The following is a 21,707-nucleotide window of genomic DNA, read 5'->3' as shown; positions in this document are numbered from 1 at the left end:
TAAATAGTACTACTACCTTTAAACTACTTAATTTTCGAATACTATTTTAAAAACAGGCCCGGCCTGTAGTTGAATAATTGCTTTAATTTTAAAGCTTAATGATTACCTTAGCTACTATCGACTATCGCCCGAAATTAATAATGTATCTACTATCCAAGACTGAAACCTATCTTAGATTGCCGACTATCTTTCGATTGGTCTCCTATCGGCATGCCAATATCTTAACTCGCCTATCCTTGCTTGCCTTCAACGATAGATCGCTGGCAATCCTTTCCAGATGCGTTCCCTCCTGACCATTCCATTTTATGCAGAATATTCCATTCGTAAAAAATACTTTTTGTATTTTCCATACAAACTATTCGTTTCAATATTTGCCTAATTGCGAAAAATAAGACTTGGAGTAATAAAAAAATATTTTATGTATTTTAGCCCTCAAAAGAAATAATTAATAATTAGTACATGTCATATTTAAGATACAAACTTTTTAATTAGTTTCAAAATGGAACGTGAGTAATGTGGTTGCTAACATATTTTGACACTGAAGTTTAATAACATTGTTCATAATATATTAATAAATCTTTAAAGGATTTAGTTTTTAGTATGAAGTACGCAGTAAACTCGGTGCCATATAATAATAATTGGACTCTGTACACATTATCCAGTGTTATGGAACAAATTACAATTCCGTTATACATAATTGTTGCATAACTTTAACCGTTTATGCAGCGCACGCAACGGAAGCTCTCAAAAGTAATCAATTTTAGCCGTTTTTGGTCCCATTGGTCATAGTGTGATGATATACATATACCCTATAATAGCCATCCTCAATAAATGGGCTATCCAACACTACAAGAAATTTCAATTCGAACCGGAAGTTCCTGAGACCAGCGCGTTCAAACGAACATACTCTTCAGCTTTATATAATAGTATAGATAATGTATGGAAATTTTGCCTGTTTCTATGTTTTAACTTTCAACTAATAAAACTATGTTAATTTGTAATTATTATTTTGAATTACAAATGTAGATAAGCAATAAAATAAATAGCAGTGATTGTAAAGGTATTTTATTTTACTAAGTAAAGAAGTTATTTGTTAATGCTGTTCTTTCTCCAACATCTTGATTCTCTATATTGTTCTCATAATTAATAATATCAGCAGTTGATAATTCCACTTCGGTTGGAATTTCCTCTAGCCTGTGATTCCGACAAATATTGTGCAAAACTGCAGTTGCAATTATTATTGTTTGAACTTTAGGTAAAGATAAACGCAATGTCAATGCAATCACAGGGAAGCGACGTTTCCATGTACCAAATGTCCTGAAAAGATAATATAAATATTTCCTATTCCTCAGCAAAAGTTGATGGAATGGAGAAACACCATAGTTCCTGAAAAACGATGCAATTGCCCCTTGTTAGTACCTATCTAATAGTTCGGTAGGTACGGTATTTTTTGTAAATAATGTCAAAAATTATTTACCTTGTACATAGAAGTAACACGAATATACGAGATCAGTTTAACTAACACTGATTGGCAAGCAGATTTCGAAAGCCTAATCTAAACGTGAAATCAAACTCATCCAGGGTGGCATGTAGTTAACTCTTTCATCACCCGGATGAACCGCGACTTTCAGTTTCGACTATCAGTATCACCATTTCACTATAATGATTAACTACATGTTTTAAAATTTATTCAAATATTGATAGCATCGCGAGTATAAGGACCTTCAGTTGTTTTTTATCTAATGGCATAGCACAGAACACAATCATTATAAACAATACTTAAGCACTAAATAACATTATGTAATTTGTAACAGATTGGAAAATGCGATTGTTTACAACAATCAAACCAAATGTCAAAACGGGTAGATAGAGTATTGGCAAGCGTAAACTGTCATTTTCAAACAAGGGTAATCTATGATCTGTAATCCGTCCTCTCAAAGATCGATTATTGTTATTGATAGTACTCAATCTATGGATTGGTTATTGGCATGCTTTATCCATAAAACGAATGAATTATCAATCTTAGATGGCATACATTGGATTAGGATTGGTTATTAATTTCGGGCGTATGTCGTTATCCAGTAAAACAGATAGCAAGGTAATAGAACAATATGTGTTCAATATACATCGTGAACACGCATAGCTGTAATCTTAGATACATTCGATTCATCTTTCAATCTTTAATTTTGGTAACATTACATAATATAGTAACTCTTGACTTTGATTTGCTTTTTGTTTTATTCAACAGGTTTGTATCTCCACTTACCTCATTTACTGCTTACCTAAGTGGCTTTTCATAAATTCTATTGAATTACCTTCGTGATGAGCCGACTATTTTCATTTCATTTCGCGTCAGAAACGACCCTAGCCGCGTTATACTCCAGTGAAGGCAGTGTAATGGAGCGTCATCACCTCGCGCAAGCTATGTGCATTCTTAACACGGAGGGGTGCGACATTCTGGAGGCATTGCCGCGGAGGGAATATGATCGGGCCATCATGCTCCTCAGGGATTACATTCTGGCTTCCGATCTGGCTAATTATTTCAAGTTAGTGATATTTTTAAAGGATAAGACAGTGGATCTGGTGCATCTATAGTTATTTTCTAGAAAGACGCTAGGTAAGGTGGCTACAAGTCAGTAAGTAAATTCATATTAATATTGCGGTTTGGAAAAATTATAGAAGAATTATTTTTACTATTTTTCGTTATAGAAGATTTTTTGTATACTATTGACTCGTATGACTACGGAAGTCATAAAGAAAAACAGTGCTCAAACATTTAAATTTGTCATAATTTCTAAAAATATTTTCAAGAACACTGGTTTCATTTAGGAACCTGAACGAGTTTAAATCAATATCTCAAGATTACCAGAAAGGCAATCGGATGCATAGCGCGTGTCTTCAGGCGCTGCTCATGAACGCCGCAGACCTCAGCGATCAGCTCAAAGACTGGAACAGCGTCAAGAAGACCGCGGTTAGTTCACATTTCACGTCAGCAGTGGAGGCCCTTAATGACGCGAGGTCCCAGAGGAAAGCAAAGTTCCTCGGTTTTGACCGTTCCGTTGGTTAGATAATAAAATGGGGTCCTCGAAGACCTGTACGCCCGAGGACTGGAACGTTTGCCCGGTTCGCCTCCTCTTAAGGTCGCCTCTGCCTGTTAGTCTTATAGCTTCTATGGATGCCCAGACAGTATGATTTCGTGTCGTATTTCTGTATATTTTGTTCTTGCTCATACTTATAAGTGAGATACAGCATTTAAAAATTACTTTAACAGGTGGTGCTGTATTATGCTAGAAAATCAGATAGTTGACGACAATCAGATTGAATGACTTTAAGATCGGGTTCAAATACCCGATACGACCTTGATCAATATCTGTAGGTGGATCCCGAAAATAATTCAATCATAAATGGTACTTTACTTAGTACGTCGATCGTTAGGCACGGGAAGTACTTTCTGATTGTTCCAATTCAGAAGGTAGCGCTTAACATTGTTTTTTGAAATTGGCTATAAGATCGTCAATTACTTTGAGCGGGTAACTGACTTTTTTTTTTATACGGCCTCCGCAGAAAGTTCTCCACTGCACCTGATGGTCAGTGGAGTGAACTCTAAATAGATCATCAATTGATGAAGTATTACCCCTCGTTAATTAACACAATTATGCCGGCCTATTCGAAACTGGATATAAACAGGCTGATCCTGGAAGGCAACACACTTACGTCGGCCATTATGGTGGGTTTTACCTATATTGTGTACAGTGATCGCTATCCTGGCGGATACAAATTGGCTAGCAGTAGCAGCAAGTAATTGTTTTTGTTCAGGCTGCAGTATTAACGGAGTTCTTCAAGCAAGGCGACGTGGAGAAGAGTCGCGGGGACCTTCCACCTCTCATGATGGACCGGGACAAGTGCTTCATACCAGAACTCGAAATCCAGTTCCTGCAGATGACCTGCGTGCCGCTTTTTGAGTTAGCTCTATTTAAGTAACATCGAACAGCTTTAAATAGAAAGTACCTGTACTTAAATGCTTTTGCAGTGATGTAAAAAAAAGGTGTTCATCTTTAGTATCGAAATTAGTTTCTTCGTCAAAATCCATTGCATCTGCTTGCCTCCCATTTGGACCTAAGAGGTATATAATAAAAGCCATAGCTCAATCACAATCAAATATTCAATCGATCTGTGGTCGACTACTGTGATCCTCCCTCCCAGAGCCTCCCCAAATAAGCGCCAACCATACCAGCTTTGAACAGCCCCTATCCATCTGATACCCGCCACTTGTTTCAAGTCATCGGCCTATCGTGCAGCTGGGTGTGCCATATACTACCTAAACGCAATCTCCACTCCAGCACTTGTCTGCTGTATCACGTTATTTCTTAAAAAACATTCAATACATCTTGATTAAGTATTTGGGTATATTCCGGTGGTTGATTTACATTTTTTATGAGTGTAGGCCACTTTATTTCCCCCGCCCCATGTAGGTAGGTTTATGTATGTATGTAGATTTCTAAAATACTTAATCATTTTCCATTTGTTTGTATTATGGAAGGCACTAAAGTTAAATAAACTAATGAATATTAAATCGAGTGAGTGTCCTCTGATATCTGCCGCCCCTAAGAGGCTTGTGCCTATACGGCCTATTTACAAATCCAGGACTGGTGTATTGAATAATGGCGATTAAAAATGACTTTAAGGGATTAGGCCTTAGTCCACCACGCTGGCCTAGTACGGATTGGTAGACTTCACACACTCTCAAAATTCCTACAGAGAATTTCTCAGGTATGCAGTTTTCCTCACGATATTTTCCTTCACAAAGAATACACCCATAATTTTTTTTGAAAAAAGGCGTTGTTGCTCTTAGGATTTGAACCTGCTGTCATTGGTATCGGCAGTTCGTTCCATGACTATTTATTAGAGATGGATGACTTTAATATCTATCTCTAATAAAGAGGTCCTAAACTCGTTTCCTTCAACATCTTATTTAATCTTCAATCCATCAGTTCTGTTCGATTGTACAATGACTGGTTCAAAACCACAGACTATAAAAGTAATAGAGTTGGTTTATAAATTACAAATGTGTTTTCATGTAGTAATTTGGGAAGGATAATTCCAAAGGCAACGGCGTGTGTGAAGATCATAGAGAATCACATCGAGAGATGGGACGCTGCTAAGCCAGTTTTTGCGGAAGTATGTTAAAACATTTGTTAATTTAGCGTTTTTGTATCATTATGCAGCAATGGTAGGTAGGTATCATCGCTTCGTATATTTCACACAAACACACAAGTCGAGTGTATTCCTGTGTTAGGAGGCGAGCCTATCGCCACATCGAGCACAAATTCCGGCCTATCGGCTGATACTGAGCTGAAAAACCCAACCACTCACTCTCTCCCCTTCCCGGGATTCCAATCCGGGACCTGAGTATATTTAAAATACGAAATTAACTCAGAAATCTATGAACAGGTGCCGGCGACTGCAGGGCTAGCCGTTTTACTGAGTCCAGAGTTAGATAACCTCATAGAGTTAAACCTCAAGGAGAAAGAACGTTTGCGAGTAGAGGGAGAAGTTGGCGAGGAAGCAACTTAGAATATAATAATGAAGTTAGTAAACAATTATTTAAATTTCGAAAAGTGTTAAATTATGTTTAAATTTGTAATTTCGGTAACTTCAAAATGTTTCGATAAATAAAATATAATTTATTGCATTAGGATATTTTTTCAAAATAATTTGTATTTAAATAAAAATGAAAACAACAGTATTTATTAATATTTTATTTCCCATACAAATAGTAAAAGGAAATGGTCTTGTGGACCAAATGTTTATCACATACCTAACCTATCACAGAACGGAATGGTTCGTGTCTCTTTGGTGCGTGGATGAAAATTATTTAAACTTATAATTTACGGTCGAAAATCTTCTAAAATTGTATATTCTGTATTATATTTACTAGCTTTTGTCTGCGGGTCCGGCCGCGTAAAAGTTTTGTTTTTCCGTATTAAATATTTCCGGGATATAAAGTAGCCTATAGGACTCAGAGGCAATATAGATTTTTAACACTGAAAAAAAAAATCAAATGTTTTTATATTATTGAGATAAGCACGTTGAAACAAACAAATTCTTTAGCTTTATATATTAGTATACGTGTAGATTTTGAAACTTATTTTAAAAATTGCTTGTATTATTTATTTAAATGCAAAATCATTTGCCTTTATATTGGCGTGCACAGCCACTCAATAGCTTATTTTAGAAACAGCGGGACGATGATTAAATCGTAAAGCTTTAAAGATATTTTATCCTAGTAGCACAAGTTTTGTTATACAAAAGTAAATTATGGAGTAAGTTATCAAAATTGCGTTAGAAATTCACCTAAAATAATAGATATTATTATTTTACATAAGAGACAAAATACTCTAAGATTAAAAACTTTAAGAGAAATGATACACAAATGTTACAACAACATCTCAATAAAAAATGTTTAGAACAATATGTAAAATGTGAAATGAAAATAAAATATGATCGTATGGTTTAAAAATCATCATGTAAACCCGATTGCATATAAATTGTACCCATTTGTTAATTTGTTATACAGGGTCATTTTGACATCGCGTTACTAAATGAAACCACATACTTATCTACTTAGAAATAATACTTTACAATAAGTTACAACAGCCGTAGATGTAAAATAAAAAAGTGAAGTTTCGAACAAAATAAATATTAATAAAATTTAATTTTAATTTTACGCGCCCTAAAGCCACGAGTACTACTCTAAGAGAATTCTTTGCAGCGGCATCATACTTTCAGTCAGAAATACACTCACGCACGCGCCATGTTCGCATTATACTACAAAATGATCAGAAATTCAGAAAACTAAAAGGATTGTTGGTGAAAATATTCGTTATTATATCAAAACAACCCTGTATATTACCTACCGACCCTCGTCAACAGTTTTATCATATCGTAGGGCTGCAAAACGATGTGATTATATAAACAAGTAACATCAAGTATACGAAAAATAACAATTATAATATACCATTATAGTGCTATAAAAATAAATTATCTTACAACAAACCATTCTCTTTCGGTTGTAAGAGCTCTTCAACAAATTCTTCCACCATCTCCTTTAGTTTTTCCTTCATTTGCATTTGGTCCCTGCAACGATAGGATGATATTATCACACCAGTAGAATAAGCTTAGTTAGCAAATAGTAGGTTGGGGTTCAACGTGGTAGTGTCGGGGTTTGACGTGGTAGTGTCGGGGTTTGACGTGGTAGAGTTGGGGTTTGACGTGGTAGTGTCGGGGTTTGACGTGGTAGTGTCGGGGTTTGACGTGGTAGTGTCGGGGTTTGACGTGGTAGTGTCGGGGTGTGTTACCCGGCGGTGGGCGCGTCGCAGACGAGCTCGCTGTAGTACTTGAGCTTGGGCTCGGTGCCGCTGGTGCGCGCGGTGAGCGCGAGCCCGCCGCGCGTGCGCAGGAGGATCATCTCGCCGCTCGTGTACTCCTGGTCCAGGCCGGTGCCGAGCACACCTACGAAACATTCATATCTCAGGTTCATTTTCAAACAATTTTGGTAAAAATGTTATTTTAAGTTGTATTTTTTAGTATTATGAACGATCTGAGGAGTGAAAGGAACTTCGAACGAATGACCAACATATCATTCAGTTGTATTAAAATTATCTTCTAGAATAACAGCATAAAGAGGATAACATTAATTTAAGATCTGAATAATATCGTGTCGGTATTACTTACTCAAGTGCGGTCCGCCGTTAGTCTCTTCCGGTATCTTCACTCCAGCAGTGAAATCGTTTATAAACACTATCTCATGTGAACCCACTTGCCTTGGATACTGTAAAAAAAAATACATTGTTCATACTCTCTACAGCATAGAAGATCTTGAATCTAAATTTAGCACCAAACATCGCTCGCGAAATTCGAAAAAGTCGATGTCCAATAATAAAGACAATTTTAATTCGTCGATAAATATCGTATTACCTACGAGTAATTTTAATCACATGATGGTAAATTCAACCCTAAATACAATTGATAACCTTCTAAATTACATTAAATTTACTTGTTTGTATTTTGGTGTTTTACCTCCCCCGGTCCATGGTAGTTCCTTATCCGCCTGAATATCTTCTGTATGACTGCCGGCTCGTGGCAGATGTAGTACGCGTTGTAAGACACGTGGTATCCGTACTCGGCATACAACGCTTGCAATTGTTGGTTGAGGGACGAACCTTTTGCGTACAAGTGAGATGCTAATGAAGCTACCTGTTTCGTGATAAAAATGTTAGAGGCAAAAATGATACAATCATATTCAAATTAAAGTATAACGCGTCGCATGTTGTGCGAAATAACGTCGGAATACACGTAGCGTGTAAAAATGAGCGTTACGGCATGAAGACAGCACAACAGGTGTGTTTCAAAAGATTCTCGTCAATTACAAAAAAAATATACCGCTTGTGTTTTCACACTGATATAACACTCATTTTACACATCACACACTTTTAAATGTATCCTTGTAATTTTTTTAGTAAAACGCGCTTGACGAGTGCATTGCATTGGCGCGTGTTGCGATTTTAAAAACACAGATGTGTGCCAACGTAATAAACTCCAAAGTAAGAATAGGGCTGGATGTTTAATCTGTGCATTTTCCTGTACGTGTGTGCGTATGCACCTATGTCTATGTAGGTATAAGTCGCAGCCTACACGTAACTCTCAAACTTAACTCTATAACTCTGGCCACTGTATAATGTTTATTTCACTGCACATGATCACACTGTTATAGGGTGGGTCAGGAAATATCACAAGTGTAAAAGTCCGATCTAAAAAACTAACCAGTACGAATAAAGCGATTACATATACTCGAGATTTTGATATCGGCTTTGACGTCAATGCAATGGGAACCTCAGCATTTATATTTTATATTCACGACTATGTAACAGTGGCGAAGGATGAAATTTTCCAAAAGGTATCCCGAGCTAAAAGAATATTCCCTTAATTAACAAATTGCGGCCAATTAAACACACAACAAAAACTAAGACAAACGTAAATAAACCTAAAATGGAAGACGGTAAGATTCGTTTTTTATGGACGCATCGACACTGCTATGCAAGTAGGGGTGTAACAACCCCCCCTCAAAGATCGTAGTCCTGTAAGGTGTAGTACTCACGTGTACGGCGGCCGACACGCCGTCCTTGTCTGGCACTCTTGCGTTGCACATGTACCCGATGGCCTCCTCGAACGCGAACACCGCCGTCTTGCTCTGTTGTGACAGCAGAAGGGTCGTGTTACCTGCAAGGTCGTTACTGAGTTAATATGGACCATGCAAGAGATTTACTAAAGTATATCTATACATGCTTTAAACTATTTGCTTTTAAATTTCTTGGCGGCTGTGAAGTTAGCTGCGAGCGCAGGTCCATGCGAGTACAATGAAGTCAACAATAAATTTAGTTCAATAAAAAAAATATATTTTTTATATCTAAAAGGATTCATTAAATTATAAATACTGTTTTGTTTTAGAATTTTTAAAACTTGTTATAAGTCAATATTTCGTTTTATTATATTTTTTAATCAGTCGGATTATACTAATTGTCCTAATATGCAACATCCAGACCTTCCGCGTGGATTATAGGCGTAGAACCGGTCGGGTCAATTTAGTTCAGAGATCTGCGCGGTTGATAAACACGCATAATTTCACCAGAATACCCTATCGGTAGTGAAGGATTTTAGATTTTGGAACAGTGGGATTGTATTGCGACCACTAAAACTTTTGCCGAACACCAAATTCTCGATATTTATGGATTCCCAAAAATCTGAGATCTGTTCATCACTCTGAGGATGGTTGAGAATCACTAAGCGCAACACAATCATTTTGAAATTAAACTTATTTTCGGATTCTATCGCGGTTTTAATATTTTATTTTCTCCCGACGTTTCGAAGACTTTGCAGCCTTCATGGTCACGGGGGGACTGTCCCCCTTAGTAGAAAATTAGAGAGACTTTCCCGCCCTCACACCCACCACTATAACTCCTGTAAGCCAGGATCAACAGTGGCAGAAAATTAGTAGAAAATTAGTTTAATTTCAATGTCTAACATTCGCGTAAACATAAGAAAACAATCATTTTGTTAAAAAATATCTTTTTCACACACCCATCCATTTAAACCCAGTTAAGGTCTCGACGAACTGTCCCTTCCCTTCGACGACGGCGCGCAACATCTTGGAGCTGACGATGCTGGAGATGACGTACACGTGGTCCGGCGACGCGTCCGGCCGCCGCCGGTAGTACTGCCGCAGCAGCCACCAGCCCAGCAACGATCCCATCTCGTTACCAGTAAAGATCTTCCATGAGGCAGATCTGACAATTTATAAAGATCATGATTGAAGTTAACACGAATGTTACATTAAAATTATTTAAAAAATATGTTCGCGATATTGCTTTTTAATCTGGACGTTTTAAAAGTTTTCAACCTTCATGACCATGTGGTCATGTGTACGAGCATATGCTCTTCATGTGAATTGTAAAATTTTATTAGTACATCAGTATAAAACTCTTTCTCAAAGAATGCGCGTTAGTTGGTGGACTTCTCAACCTGAATAGTTTGAGAAGTAGTTGAAAATAGGGATTAAGATAAAAATTCAGTTAAAATTAAACAAGTACTATAAAAAAATCATACTTTTATGAAACATTTTTTTTATCAAAAACTTAAATTATTTTGACTATCTTCACCATGGAATCAAATTATGAAATAAACCTCACAGCTGCCAACTCAAATACTCTTCTACAAATGACTGTAGTTTCAACAATGCATACTAACTGCTCGTCATATTCGGCGACGGCGAGCCTGTCAGCGTCGGGATCATTGACGAGCGCGAGTCTGACGTTATGTTGCTGAGCTAATGCCATGCTCAGCTCCAGGCACTGCAACTCCTCGGGATTCGGGAACGTCACCGTCGGGAACTCCGGGTCCGGGTCTTGTTGTTCTTTCACACTTATCGGTTTCTAGAATGTGCATATCTTATACTCTTCGTATTATTGACATTAAATACCATATTCGAAATGAAGCGTAGGTGCAGACATTTTTGTGTAACAACCGTTTCTAATAAACGATCCTGATCGCAATCTTCAATCCCATTCCGTGAAAAAAGCAATCAAAATAAGTCATTTGTAAGCTTATCAAAAAATACTTTGTTCTGATTGGTCCATTTTTGAGATAGATCGAAAAAATCGTTTGAGATCGTTCATTGGAAATGGCGGTAAATTGATAAGAATATTTGTTGTATTAAGTCTGACGTCGACTAGTGTAGAATCGAAGCTCGTCGAAATCAATAGATTTGAACTCGGCGGGTTCCTTATAGATGTAGTTTCTTAGTAACTATAATGGAACCAAATTATGACTAGATTTGATTCGACGGACCCAGTCTACATTAGCTATTAGACATTTGATATTTCACTACGCCTTTGAGTTTTGATTTAAAGACAGACTGAGAACTCTTACATTAACTAAGGGGCCATATTCATGAAATCAATTTAATTTTTAAGTAAAATATCAACTAGACAATGTATTGAACTATTTAATAAACCAAGCTTAAGCTATCATTTAAGAGCTTGTGCTCAGCTGAGTCGGGGCTGTTACAAAACTCAGCTGTCAAAATCTAACACATATTGTGACTTAAAATGACATTCAAGTTGATGTTAATATGGGTTCATTAAATAGCGACTGTCTTAAAATGCCGAACTTAATTTGACATCTCATCTGTACCGTATCTGTAGGCACTTCAGAGCGAAACTGAGTTGGATTTATTAATATTGTTCTAACATCTTACCTTCAGACCTGCCGTTTCGAAGGCTTTGACGACGTATTGATATCCCACTCCGTGCATGGCGCTGTACACAGTGTCTACCGCAGCTGATCTGTTGTTCTCCACCACGTCAGAATGCAGACTGTCGCGAATGTACTCCATGTACTTCGACGTCACCTCGTCGTGGCAATCCTTTATTAGCTCGTGCGAGCGGATCTCTGATATGTCCCAGTGTTCGTCTGGTATACTGGAATAATATAAGATAAAAATATTCCATTGATCAGAAATGATTGATTTAAGTCTCTCTTGGTCTTCTTTTTCCACTCATCATTATCATACGCTGAAGTAACCGTAAGTTCGCCTAACATATTTTTTCAAGCACGTTGTAGGAAACATTTAGCTTAATTTTGCTTCCAGCCTAGTTAACGCCGACGGTCTTTAGATGTAGTCCGGGCATATACTATTACAAAAAGCCACAATATCTCCCATCTTCGGATTAGAATTCAGGGCCTATGGATCGATAGCCGGTATATGTAAGCTTCTACAAGCAAGGAGAATTACAAATTAGTGAATTCCTAGATCCTCTGAAATGTTACATTAGCATGAATCATGTTTATAGATTTCCCTGTTTACAATGAACTATTTATGTCGAAAACAATTGATAATTTTGTCACGTCACTACCATTATAATAGTTAACGCAAATAATATTTTCCTTATATGCATACATATTACATAGGTAGTCCGTGATTCATCTTATTTTGTTTTCAGATAATTTATTAGTTGTTCCACACTAGTGGCGAAGGATGAAATTTTCCTAAAGAGAACCCGACAAAACTTAAGTTCTAGTAATATGCATAAATGCAATCTGGAAATCATTCCAATGATAATTACATTTTACATTAATTACGAAAGCGATGCTGGTAGGAATCGGGTTACATGGGCTCTTCGCCTCTGGTCCACACTATGCCCATTTCCTTTGAGTTTCGGTTGAATATTGTCATTACCCGGCGTTATAGACTGACCCCCTTATTCATAGGCGTTATTCATCCAAGGACAATGCTCTGTCTTTAGATAAACAACGTCTATGAATAAGGGGGTGAACATCTAACAGGCTTATAAACTCAATAAATCGAAATTCGGGTTGAATGGCTATTGTCAGTTGTGTCATCTCATCAAAAGACTCTTACCCAATTTTTAACAAATTCGAACATTAATTTACTCACTCCAAACACTGCAGTATCTCGTCCAGTATATTTTCATCGTGCGGCGAAATTATCTGCGATCCGTTCCCCCAGTACACTTTATATCCATTGTCCTCTTTGGGGTTGTGGGATGCGGTGACCATCACACCGGCCGCGGCGTCGTACAGTATCGTACCAAACGATACCAGCGGCGTCGGGCACACTGCCGAGAACAGATGCACCGGAATCGATGCTGAGACGAATACCTTCGCTGTTAGCTCTGCGAACCTGAACGATAATTAAAATTTATGGTAGTCACAGACAGGCTTGCCAACAATTCTTCGGCGAAATATAGTATTTTTCATAACAAGGTATAAATAAATAAATCTAGAGTACACTTTAAAACAATTATAGTATATTACGCGGTGTCCCATCACTCAAAAGTTAATGTAAAGGAGCGTTCATAGATTTGAAAGTAAAGGATTTGTTTATTAGATTGAGGTGTTGAAAATATAGTATTTTTGCGCACTACATATTTCTTCGACAGTATATAGTACGCAGACTCCAAATATAGTACAATACTATATATTATAGTACGGTTGGCAACCCTAGTCATAGACGTAGAAATTAGTGAATATTTTTTTACTGGCATGGCAGCAACTGGGTACACCAGATCTGTTACATGCAAATTGTCTCCCTTACTTTAAATAGATTTAGGGACTTGAAATCTTATATTTTAAGGATCACGCATCCCAAAATTTATCTTGTAACTAGCTTTTGCTCGCTGCTTCATCCGCGTGAAAAGTTTACTGGGATAAATATTTTCCGGGATAAAAATTTGCTTATAGCAGAAGTAATGTAGCTTCCCATTAGTGAAAAAAATACAAAATCAGTTAAGCAGATACTGAAATTAAAACGTTTAAATAAAAAAAATCAGTTTTATAATATTAGTACAGATATATCAAGTCAACTCAGTATTTAATACTAGAATACATAGTAACCAAAGTCTTGAGTCAAACATTGCGCATACTAACTGGTATTGACTGGACATTCAATTCAGCGTAAACATTTCCGGGCGAAATTAATTCGATCTGGGGCCTTATTCTCTATCCCGCACGTTATTTTGACAGTGTGTAACAGCATGTAACACAACGCGTCATGTTTAGGACTATAGAAATTTGGCTTACAGAATACCATTCCACGCACATTTCTCGAAGATAACATGACACGGCCGCGTTACGCGTTTACACTATCATACAGAATAAGGGCCCTGGTTGGATCATGATTTGATATTCACTTAATTGTTCAATTCATTTGTCAGTAATGATCATCATTCATGTTATTATGATAGATGGCGTCATTCTTCTATTCAAACAGCAAATTAAAATGTAATAATTAATTCAACTCGAAGTATGGAATTTATGCCCGATATGGCGATAGGCCCCCATCACATGGAATTCAACACATTAGGCGAAAAGAAAGTGTCCTGATAGCACCTCTGTCTAGTCTCTTAGGGATAAAGATGATGATTGTTTTGTTTACTTGTTAACAATAAAAAAAAAATTTTGTCGAAAAATCACTTGCAATTTCATCAGAATTTGAGTGTACCTGATATAGCTGTTTAGCTGGTAATGCAAGTTGTTACGGTCGCCAGCGAGGTACATTGTATAAAATTATTTTAAATAAATTCTTGTAAAATAATTGGACATATAAATGTTATACGCATGCAAATTGAATAGACAAGAATGTGTTGAAGCGTGTGTCATCAAAATTCTCTGAAATGTTAATTTACTTGTTGCCATGCGCTACATTGGACACGTATCACAGGAAATTCCTTCTCTGTTGGCTTATTTATACCGGTTCTATAGAATCAATTAGCTGAAATGTATTTTAAGTTTTATTGTAATCGCTGCGAAGAGAAAATCCGTGCCGATAAGACCGTAAATGACCTCATTACTTAATGAGCAATACCCTCATTTGACATCTAAACCTTAAATAGATGCTGACACGCCATTTTTTCGACATTTTCCCTATCACGTTCGTGGAGAAGGGTCAGCCCGGATCTAGGGAGGGGGAGCCAGGGCCCGTGCCCCGGGCGGCGAAATCAGAGGGCGGCAAATTCAAACTTGGCAGACGAATACACAACCCATCATTAACGCAACTTTGACTACTGCGACATCCAGTATATAACACACATAAATTATTTCCGCGGGGCGCGAAATGATGATGATGATGATGATGACAAAAGTAAAAATATAGGTGGTTGGGGGCGGCATTATCCAGATTTTTCCCCGCCTTCAAAAAATTCAAGATCCGGGGCTGAGAAAGGTGGTTATTTAGATCCGACTAATTGTATTTCGACCCATAGATCGTTCAGGAAAATTAATACTTCTTCACTCATGCGTATTGAGTACGCTGCGCTAAAGCCGGTTGGAGACCAAGAACTAAGCAAAATTATTTTAGCTCTACCTAACATATTTTATTTGTTTATTCGCGTGAACAAAGTTCCATGGTTCTGGTCTAAGTAATCACTGTAATGATTTATAATATGTATTATGTTACTAAGTTATTTAAAAAAACAAATTAATACGCAAAAATTGCACAGCAACGAGCCATGTAACAATACAGCCCAATGACAATCATTTGAAGAATGCTATTGGCATTGCTGAGATATTTTTTCAGACTTAAGCGCAGACCGCAAACTATATAAAATATCATATGCTTTATTTCCAATTTACTCAGCCATGCAAGCTAAGCTAAGCCTTAGTTTGTCGTTTGTAACCCGCATAATGCCAGTATTATATAACATTGATAACAATTTACAACAAAAATAAAAGAAACGGAGAAGTTGAACCGTTGTAGATCGTAGCTCCGACTATTTGTTATAAATTACAGCTCAATACTTCTACGCGTTCCTGACAAAAAGGGTCTGATAGACAGATAGACTGACAACAGAGTGATTCTACAAGGGTTCTTTTTGAGGTACGGATCCCTAAAAATAAGCTCCTACCCCGAAATTACTCTGTGTTCCGTAAAAAATAATTAAACGGTATAAAATCTCGTCCAACCCATTTTAAATTTATACGAGAATTCTCAGAATAATAAGGCTATTTTGAGTGGTTTCCGTGTCAAGACAGTTATGAATGACCTTCTTTGTTGCGATTAAATTTTTGGAAATCAGTCACAATTTATAACGAGTATTTTTTACATGAATTATGTTTTGAGAATAAATTTAAGAAATTAAATCGAAAATCTTGTTATAAGACAATGTTTCATAAATTTCAGTCGAAGGCTATAATATTATGAAACTTATTCCTACCTGTATTAATGTTAAGAGGCTTTTACATAGTGTTATATAAGGACGTCTTACACGGAATGCGCTAAAGGAAAGGGCCTTGGGTACCAACCAATAACTGTAAATTATTATTTACCGTACGCATTGTTCCAAACGTAAATGCAATCCATACTAATATAAACGCGAAAGTAGCTAAGTTAGTTTATTTGTTTATCACAATTTTAAGCCATTGAACTACACAACCGATTTTGATGAAATTTGGCACGGTGTCAGCTTAAATCATAAGAAAGGGATATAGGCTACTTTTGCACCCTGAAAAGTACGATGAGAAATTTATCCCAAGGTTATTCACGTGGCCGGAGCCACTTGCAACACCTAGCATGTTAAAAAAACAAATAAACGTGTCGTGAATCTTTCGTGCTCGATGCATTAGATAAATGTCGTCTTTCATATTCAATCGTCATACACAAATTAGTTTCTATGCACATGCACGTTCTACGATATAACAGTCGTTTATTTCTGAGTATTTGTACTTCGCATTGAAGTCTAAGCGGTAGCGCACACTATTATTTATTGTTGATATAATTTAGCTCTCGTCTATTACCGAAGCATATAAGCTAATTTAATTAAGTAATAATTAAATATTCTCATGTACCTTGACTTATCATAAGTGCAACCATGTTCGCCTACGTGATGAATAAAGCATTTTATTTTTATTTTAAAAGGTATCGACAATATAAAGACGGTTCACAATGCGTTGCGTTTTTTTGTGCCATCTTGGCGGATACCGACTTCTCAGAATTAAATCCGCACTAAGCTTTACAACTATAACAGAGCAAACGAATATACCCTGATGGATTAACTTGAATAATAAGAATAGTCATTTCGTTATTCCGTCGGGCAGATAAAAAATATACATTGAAATAAAAGTATTTTTCGGGATTTATAGCAGTTTTGTGTGATCATTTTCTCCCGACGTTTAGAAGACTTTGCAGCCTTCATGGTTACGGGGAAGACTGAGGTGTTGGTCGCTCCAAATGTCAAAGCTACAATATTTATAACATAAAAAAACGCGATAAAATCCGAGAAATAGTTTTATTTGTATGTCTAATATTCGCGTAAATATACAAAATCATCATAAAAATTATACAACAAATTTATCCGACTTTTATACGCAGTTGCGATTGTGAAATCGTCACATACGCTTATCACGTGTTAAATAATAAATTATGCAAACAACAACAAAAATTATATTTTTATAATCTTACATCATATTATATTACAAATTTATCTTGCCGACGCGAATGACCCCTTGCGACTTGATCTTGTTATTATCGCGTTTTCGTATTTATTTAAATGCGAAGATTTACTGCGTATCGTACTTTTGGACCACGCGATATTATATTTTATTATGAAAGGAAACTTAATATTATGATATGTATACAACCAAAAAGGTACTAATAATTGTTAAAAATTTTCAATAATAATAATAATAATTTATTTCCAAATCAAAAGAATTACACAGTCAAATTTAGCAAAACATTCTACACTAGGCACTGCCTGTCCTTAGAATGAATTAAGTAGGATTAACTAACAATGGTCGATAATCGAGCCCTATAAGAAACAAGTTAAAATAAAATAATAATTTTGACTTACCTTTTGCTGTGATGCCTTCCATCAAAACCAATGACAACCCGTTATGTAAAGGAGTTTGACTGCATAACTTCTGAATATATGAGCACAGACCCTAAACCAAAAACATATACAATTTTACTTGTGGTAGGTCTCTCATATGTGAGTCTGCCTGGTTAGATATTACCGCAATGTTTATTTTTGTCGCCAAACAGCAGTGTGTAGTCACCATTGTTTACCGGTTTGAAGGACATTGTAGCCAGTATAACTACTGGACAAATGAGACTTAACAACTCAGGTCTTAGGCTGGCGAAGCGAGTGGAATACCAAACAATACTTTTTTATTCAAGGCCTTGGATAGTGTTTCTACTTCACTTCACTTACCATCAGGTGAGCGGCAAGCTAGCCACATCATTCAAAGCAATAATCAAGAAAAAAAATCTTTTACTGAAACATTAAGTCATACTAGTATCATATGATGCTCTGCAGTTTGCTTATATTAATATACTTTTAAATAGTATTTTCAATGCAGAGTTTTAGTTGGAATCAGAGTAATATGGCTAATTTTCATTGAGTATTTATATTAACCATACAATAAATGAAACTTATAACATCTGTACATTTAATTAATAAAATATAGAAATACAATCTACTGAATTCCCTCTGACTGTACCTGTGCAGTCTGCAACACTACAACATCATTCATGCATGTGTATCCGGCGCCCATGCGCCTCGGAGACCAGCAGTGCCGAACTTCTGACGATGGAGCATTGTCTTCTTTAACTTCTCCCATTTTGAGCTGGCAATGTCATCTAGGACCTCTTGGCGAGTGGTTGGGTTCTATGAAGAGAAAAATAAATTTCCAGATAACAATTATTTGTAGGTCTAAATTTTATAAATTATTATGAAATAGGTAGCTTACAGAAATGAAGTAAATATTTATGCTCTTAATTGTTACTATAAATGATGTACCACAATGTGTGCATTTGTAAAGCAGATGCCTTAGGGAGAGGCGAACAGGGTAACCGACAAGAACCTTGTGTTAACAGGGACTTTGTGTGGTGCCTTGGAAGATCTTTTTACAATCTTACTGACAAAACTGAAAACTGGGCAACTTTTCTTTGGTCCGCCTGGGTCGTTGCATTGTATAAGGCTGCCACTGTTGTGAAGTGCAGTGCTTGTATGAGTTTTAGGCTTTATAATTCTTGCTTAAATTTGAATAACAGGATGGTGCAATAAAAGAAAATAATCTGCTATTAATGGCTTGTTGTCCACTGCATGGGCAGTGTTAGGCTCAATGAATGCAATTGTCTATGCACATACAGACTGAATGTAAATTAATTTGACACAACACACATATTCATACTAAGTGATTTGACCTCTTGAGTATTGGCAATCGGACACATCATTTAGATAAGAAAAAAAATCTTTCATGCTTTTTTTATATAACATAGGCACGGCTGACTGCCTCAAAAGGCCGGCTTTTATCTACCGAACTTCAAGGCCGAGCGAGGTTTGTAATGAAGGGTATTTATGGAAAATTACGAAACGTAGACCTTACTAACCTTGTCATGTTTTAACCAGCTGTTCACTGCCGCATCTAATTTCAAGTCGCCGCTGTTACACTCCAGACATTGTAATGAAATAATTGCAGAAAATTCAGTTCACCGGCAGTAAAAGTTTTGCACCGCTTTTGCAAAAAAGATTTATTTTAGTAATTCGTAAATTAACTTTTGCATGAGCAAATAAACAATGTTTGAACTGAACACTTATTTCCAGCAAATAAACAGTCGAATCTATTGTTTTCGTCGTTTATTCACAACTACAATAATTCACGAATGTCAAAGAATTCAGTCCAATGAAGACAATTTTACTGTATTTAGTTGTATACAAAAAAAGAACTCTATTTCTATAGTAATAAAGATTTGTTAAAACTTAAAGATTTTGTGGCTAAATGACATTGAAGTGTGTGAAGTTTTAATCACTGACAGCTAAATTACGTTCGGATACACATTATATTGTATTATAAACTCAGAATTATAAATAGAAAATCGAATCTAGTTTTTTATAATGACCATTATTTTATACTGTAAACAATTTCAGCTAAAAATTATTCCTTAGGAGCTAATCCTAAAAGGATGGATGAGACTTTTAGTTTTTGGGACAGAATTTATTCCGGAAAACGTACACGTGGGCCGAGTGAAAAGCGGGAAAGGAGAGATAGAGAGAGACAACAAGATCCCCCTTTTAGCTTCAACGCTACATTATGCTATTAGGTATATATCTTAGTACATACAAATTAAAGATAGGTACATATCTTTTCACTTTTATTGAATTATTAAAATATGATATTTTTGTACTCCTAAAAATTTGTAATAGCAATATCGTTGATGATAATTATTTTATGTTGAATAGGTCAATAAAGTTACAGGCACATTTAAGTACTTCCATGGAAATGACAAATGCATATTATTATGCTTAGGATAATAATATGCAACACTTTTCCCATTATCATTATTATGCAGTTTTATTGACCTGCACCTACTATGTAAAGAATGCCTTTGGTATTAACTCCGCCTTTACATGTTTATAAGAAGTGCAATAAATCAATAAATAGGTATAATGTATAGAAATCATCTTTTTAAGTGTAATAAACTTAAAGCCTTACAGAAAGAACTAATATTGTTCATAATTTTAGTTACTATTTTATAGTGCATGAAAATCTAAGATATATAACTATAGGGGAATGATTGATTTCAATGTTGTTAAACAAATATTTAACCTACATTTACGATGACGACCGAGGCCACTTGATTAGGAAGCTGTGCAATCAGTGGTCAATCATCTAATTGTAATTGTTATGTCGGCGGAACCGTCCACTCCGAGCCCCCGGCCCTACCTCCTGGAGGGCAGCTTCCCTTCTTCATCGCCTGTTATTGTTTTAATTTATTTCCACACAATATCCATAACGCTGAATTAAAACCAACTAATCGGATATTATAAATCTAAATGATAGGTACTATGTAAGTACCCAACCCTTTTTGTATAATATACTTACCCCACCTATTTTATTTTTGTATGTTTCCAAGTATTTTCTTAAAAATATATTTAAATGGTAAATTAAGTACTTTCCTCGCCGAAGTACGTTTTACAGTAATTGTAATTTGTTATGTCTTCAGCTCGCAGGATGTCACTAAGAGGTACTGTAAAACAAAATAGCATTGTCGTCAGTAGCATGAAGCTTCCAGAAAAGGCGCTAAAGGCATTTTCATATCGCGTCTTGTGCTAACTGTAATTTATATTATACTTTAATATATTGTCACTTTCAGAGAAGCAAAGACTTTTGGATATTTCGGCAGTTCCTAGGGCCATCTTCGGCCTGTAAGCAATCAGACGTCACACTGATCGACTTTCCGACCGACAGCTTAGGCCGGCAGTATAGTGGTTCAGTGAAGATTTAAAACATATTAAGTACATTGTCTGATGAAATTACGACCCCGGCGGCATGCTTAAACATACTTAAATCACGAAGAATTTTTCGTCCAACTTTGTTTAGCTATCGGGAACAGTCAGTTTCACAGTGACATACCTAGTGTTTCTCGGCAACATGTTCACAGAGACTGTGCGGTGGCAACTTAAAAGATTTTGCAAAATATGAAAACATACTTAAGTAAGTATATATATTATAATTGGTTTTATAAATCAAATAATATAAGTATTAACTAATCATTAACGCAAATATTGATTCTACGTCAGTTTTATTTACGATCACTATAAACCTATAGAATATGTATGTATGTACAGTGAATA

General features: G+C 36.2%; 2 protein-coding genes across 2 annotated transcripts; one reads left to right on the top strand and one right to left on the bottom strand.

Moving 5' to 3' along the window:
* Positions 1-2,254: 2,254 nt before the first annotated feature.
* Positions 2,255-5,642, top strand: LOC119192315 (cGMP-dependent 3',5'-cyclic phosphodiesterase-like). Its single transcript, XM_037446133.1, has 5 exons — positions 2,255-2,546; positions 2,830-2,971; positions 3,817-3,962; positions 5,082-5,178; positions 5,452-5,642. The coding sequence occupies exons 1-5, from the start codon at positions 2,323-2,325 to the stop codon at positions 5,572-5,574; spliced, it is 732 nt and encodes a 243-aa protein (XP_037302030.1). The 5' UTR covers positions 2,255-2,322; the 3' UTR covers positions 5,575-5,642.
* A 102-nt stretch (positions 5,643-5,744) lies between these two features.
* On the bottom strand, positions 5,745-19,522 carry LOC115443048 (phosphoglucomutase-2; the record flags this gene model as incomplete). Its single annotated transcript, XM_037446134.1, is given in 14 exon segments — positions 5,745-7,137; positions 7,359-7,512; positions 7,735-7,831; positions 8,080-8,256; positions 9,158-9,279; positions 10,138-10,343; positions 10,804-10,988; positions 11,813-12,035; positions 13,013-13,258; positions 17,922-17,958; positions 17,961-18,012; positions 18,571-18,626; positions 18,629-18,737; positions 19,463-19,522. Coding segments are annotated over 14 exon segments (1,815 nt in total), but the record flags the coding sequence as incomplete, so codon positions are not given.
* Positions 19,523-21,707: the final 2,185 nt, after the last annotated feature.

This window comes from Manduca sexta, unplaced genomic scaffold (genome assembly GCF_014839805.1).
Source record: "Manduca sexta isolate Smith_Timp_Sample1 unplaced genomic scaffold, JHU_Msex_v1.0 HiC_scaffold_2605, whole genome shotgun sequence".
Taxonomy (NCBI): Eukaryota; Metazoa; Arthropoda; class Insecta; order Lepidoptera; family Sphingidae; genus Manduca; species Manduca sexta.
The sequence above is the reverse complement of the archived record's forward strand: the minus strand, read 5'-3'. Positions and strand labels throughout refer to the sequence as shown.

Excerpts from the sequence above, each read along its gene's own strand:
- LOC119192315 (XM_037446133.1), top strand. The coding sequence starts at position 2,323 with ATGAGCCGACTATTTTCATTTCATTTCGCGTCAGAAACGACCCTAGCC. Across the intron at positions 2,547-2,829 it reads GATCTGGCTAATTATTTCAA|GAACCTGAACGAGTTTAAAT; the intron begins GTTAGTGATATT and ends GGTTTCATTTAG. Across the intron at positions 3,963-5,081 it reads ACCTGCGTGCCGCTTTTTGA|TAATTTGGGAAGGATAATTC; the intron begins GTTAGCTCTATT and ends GTTTTCATGTAG.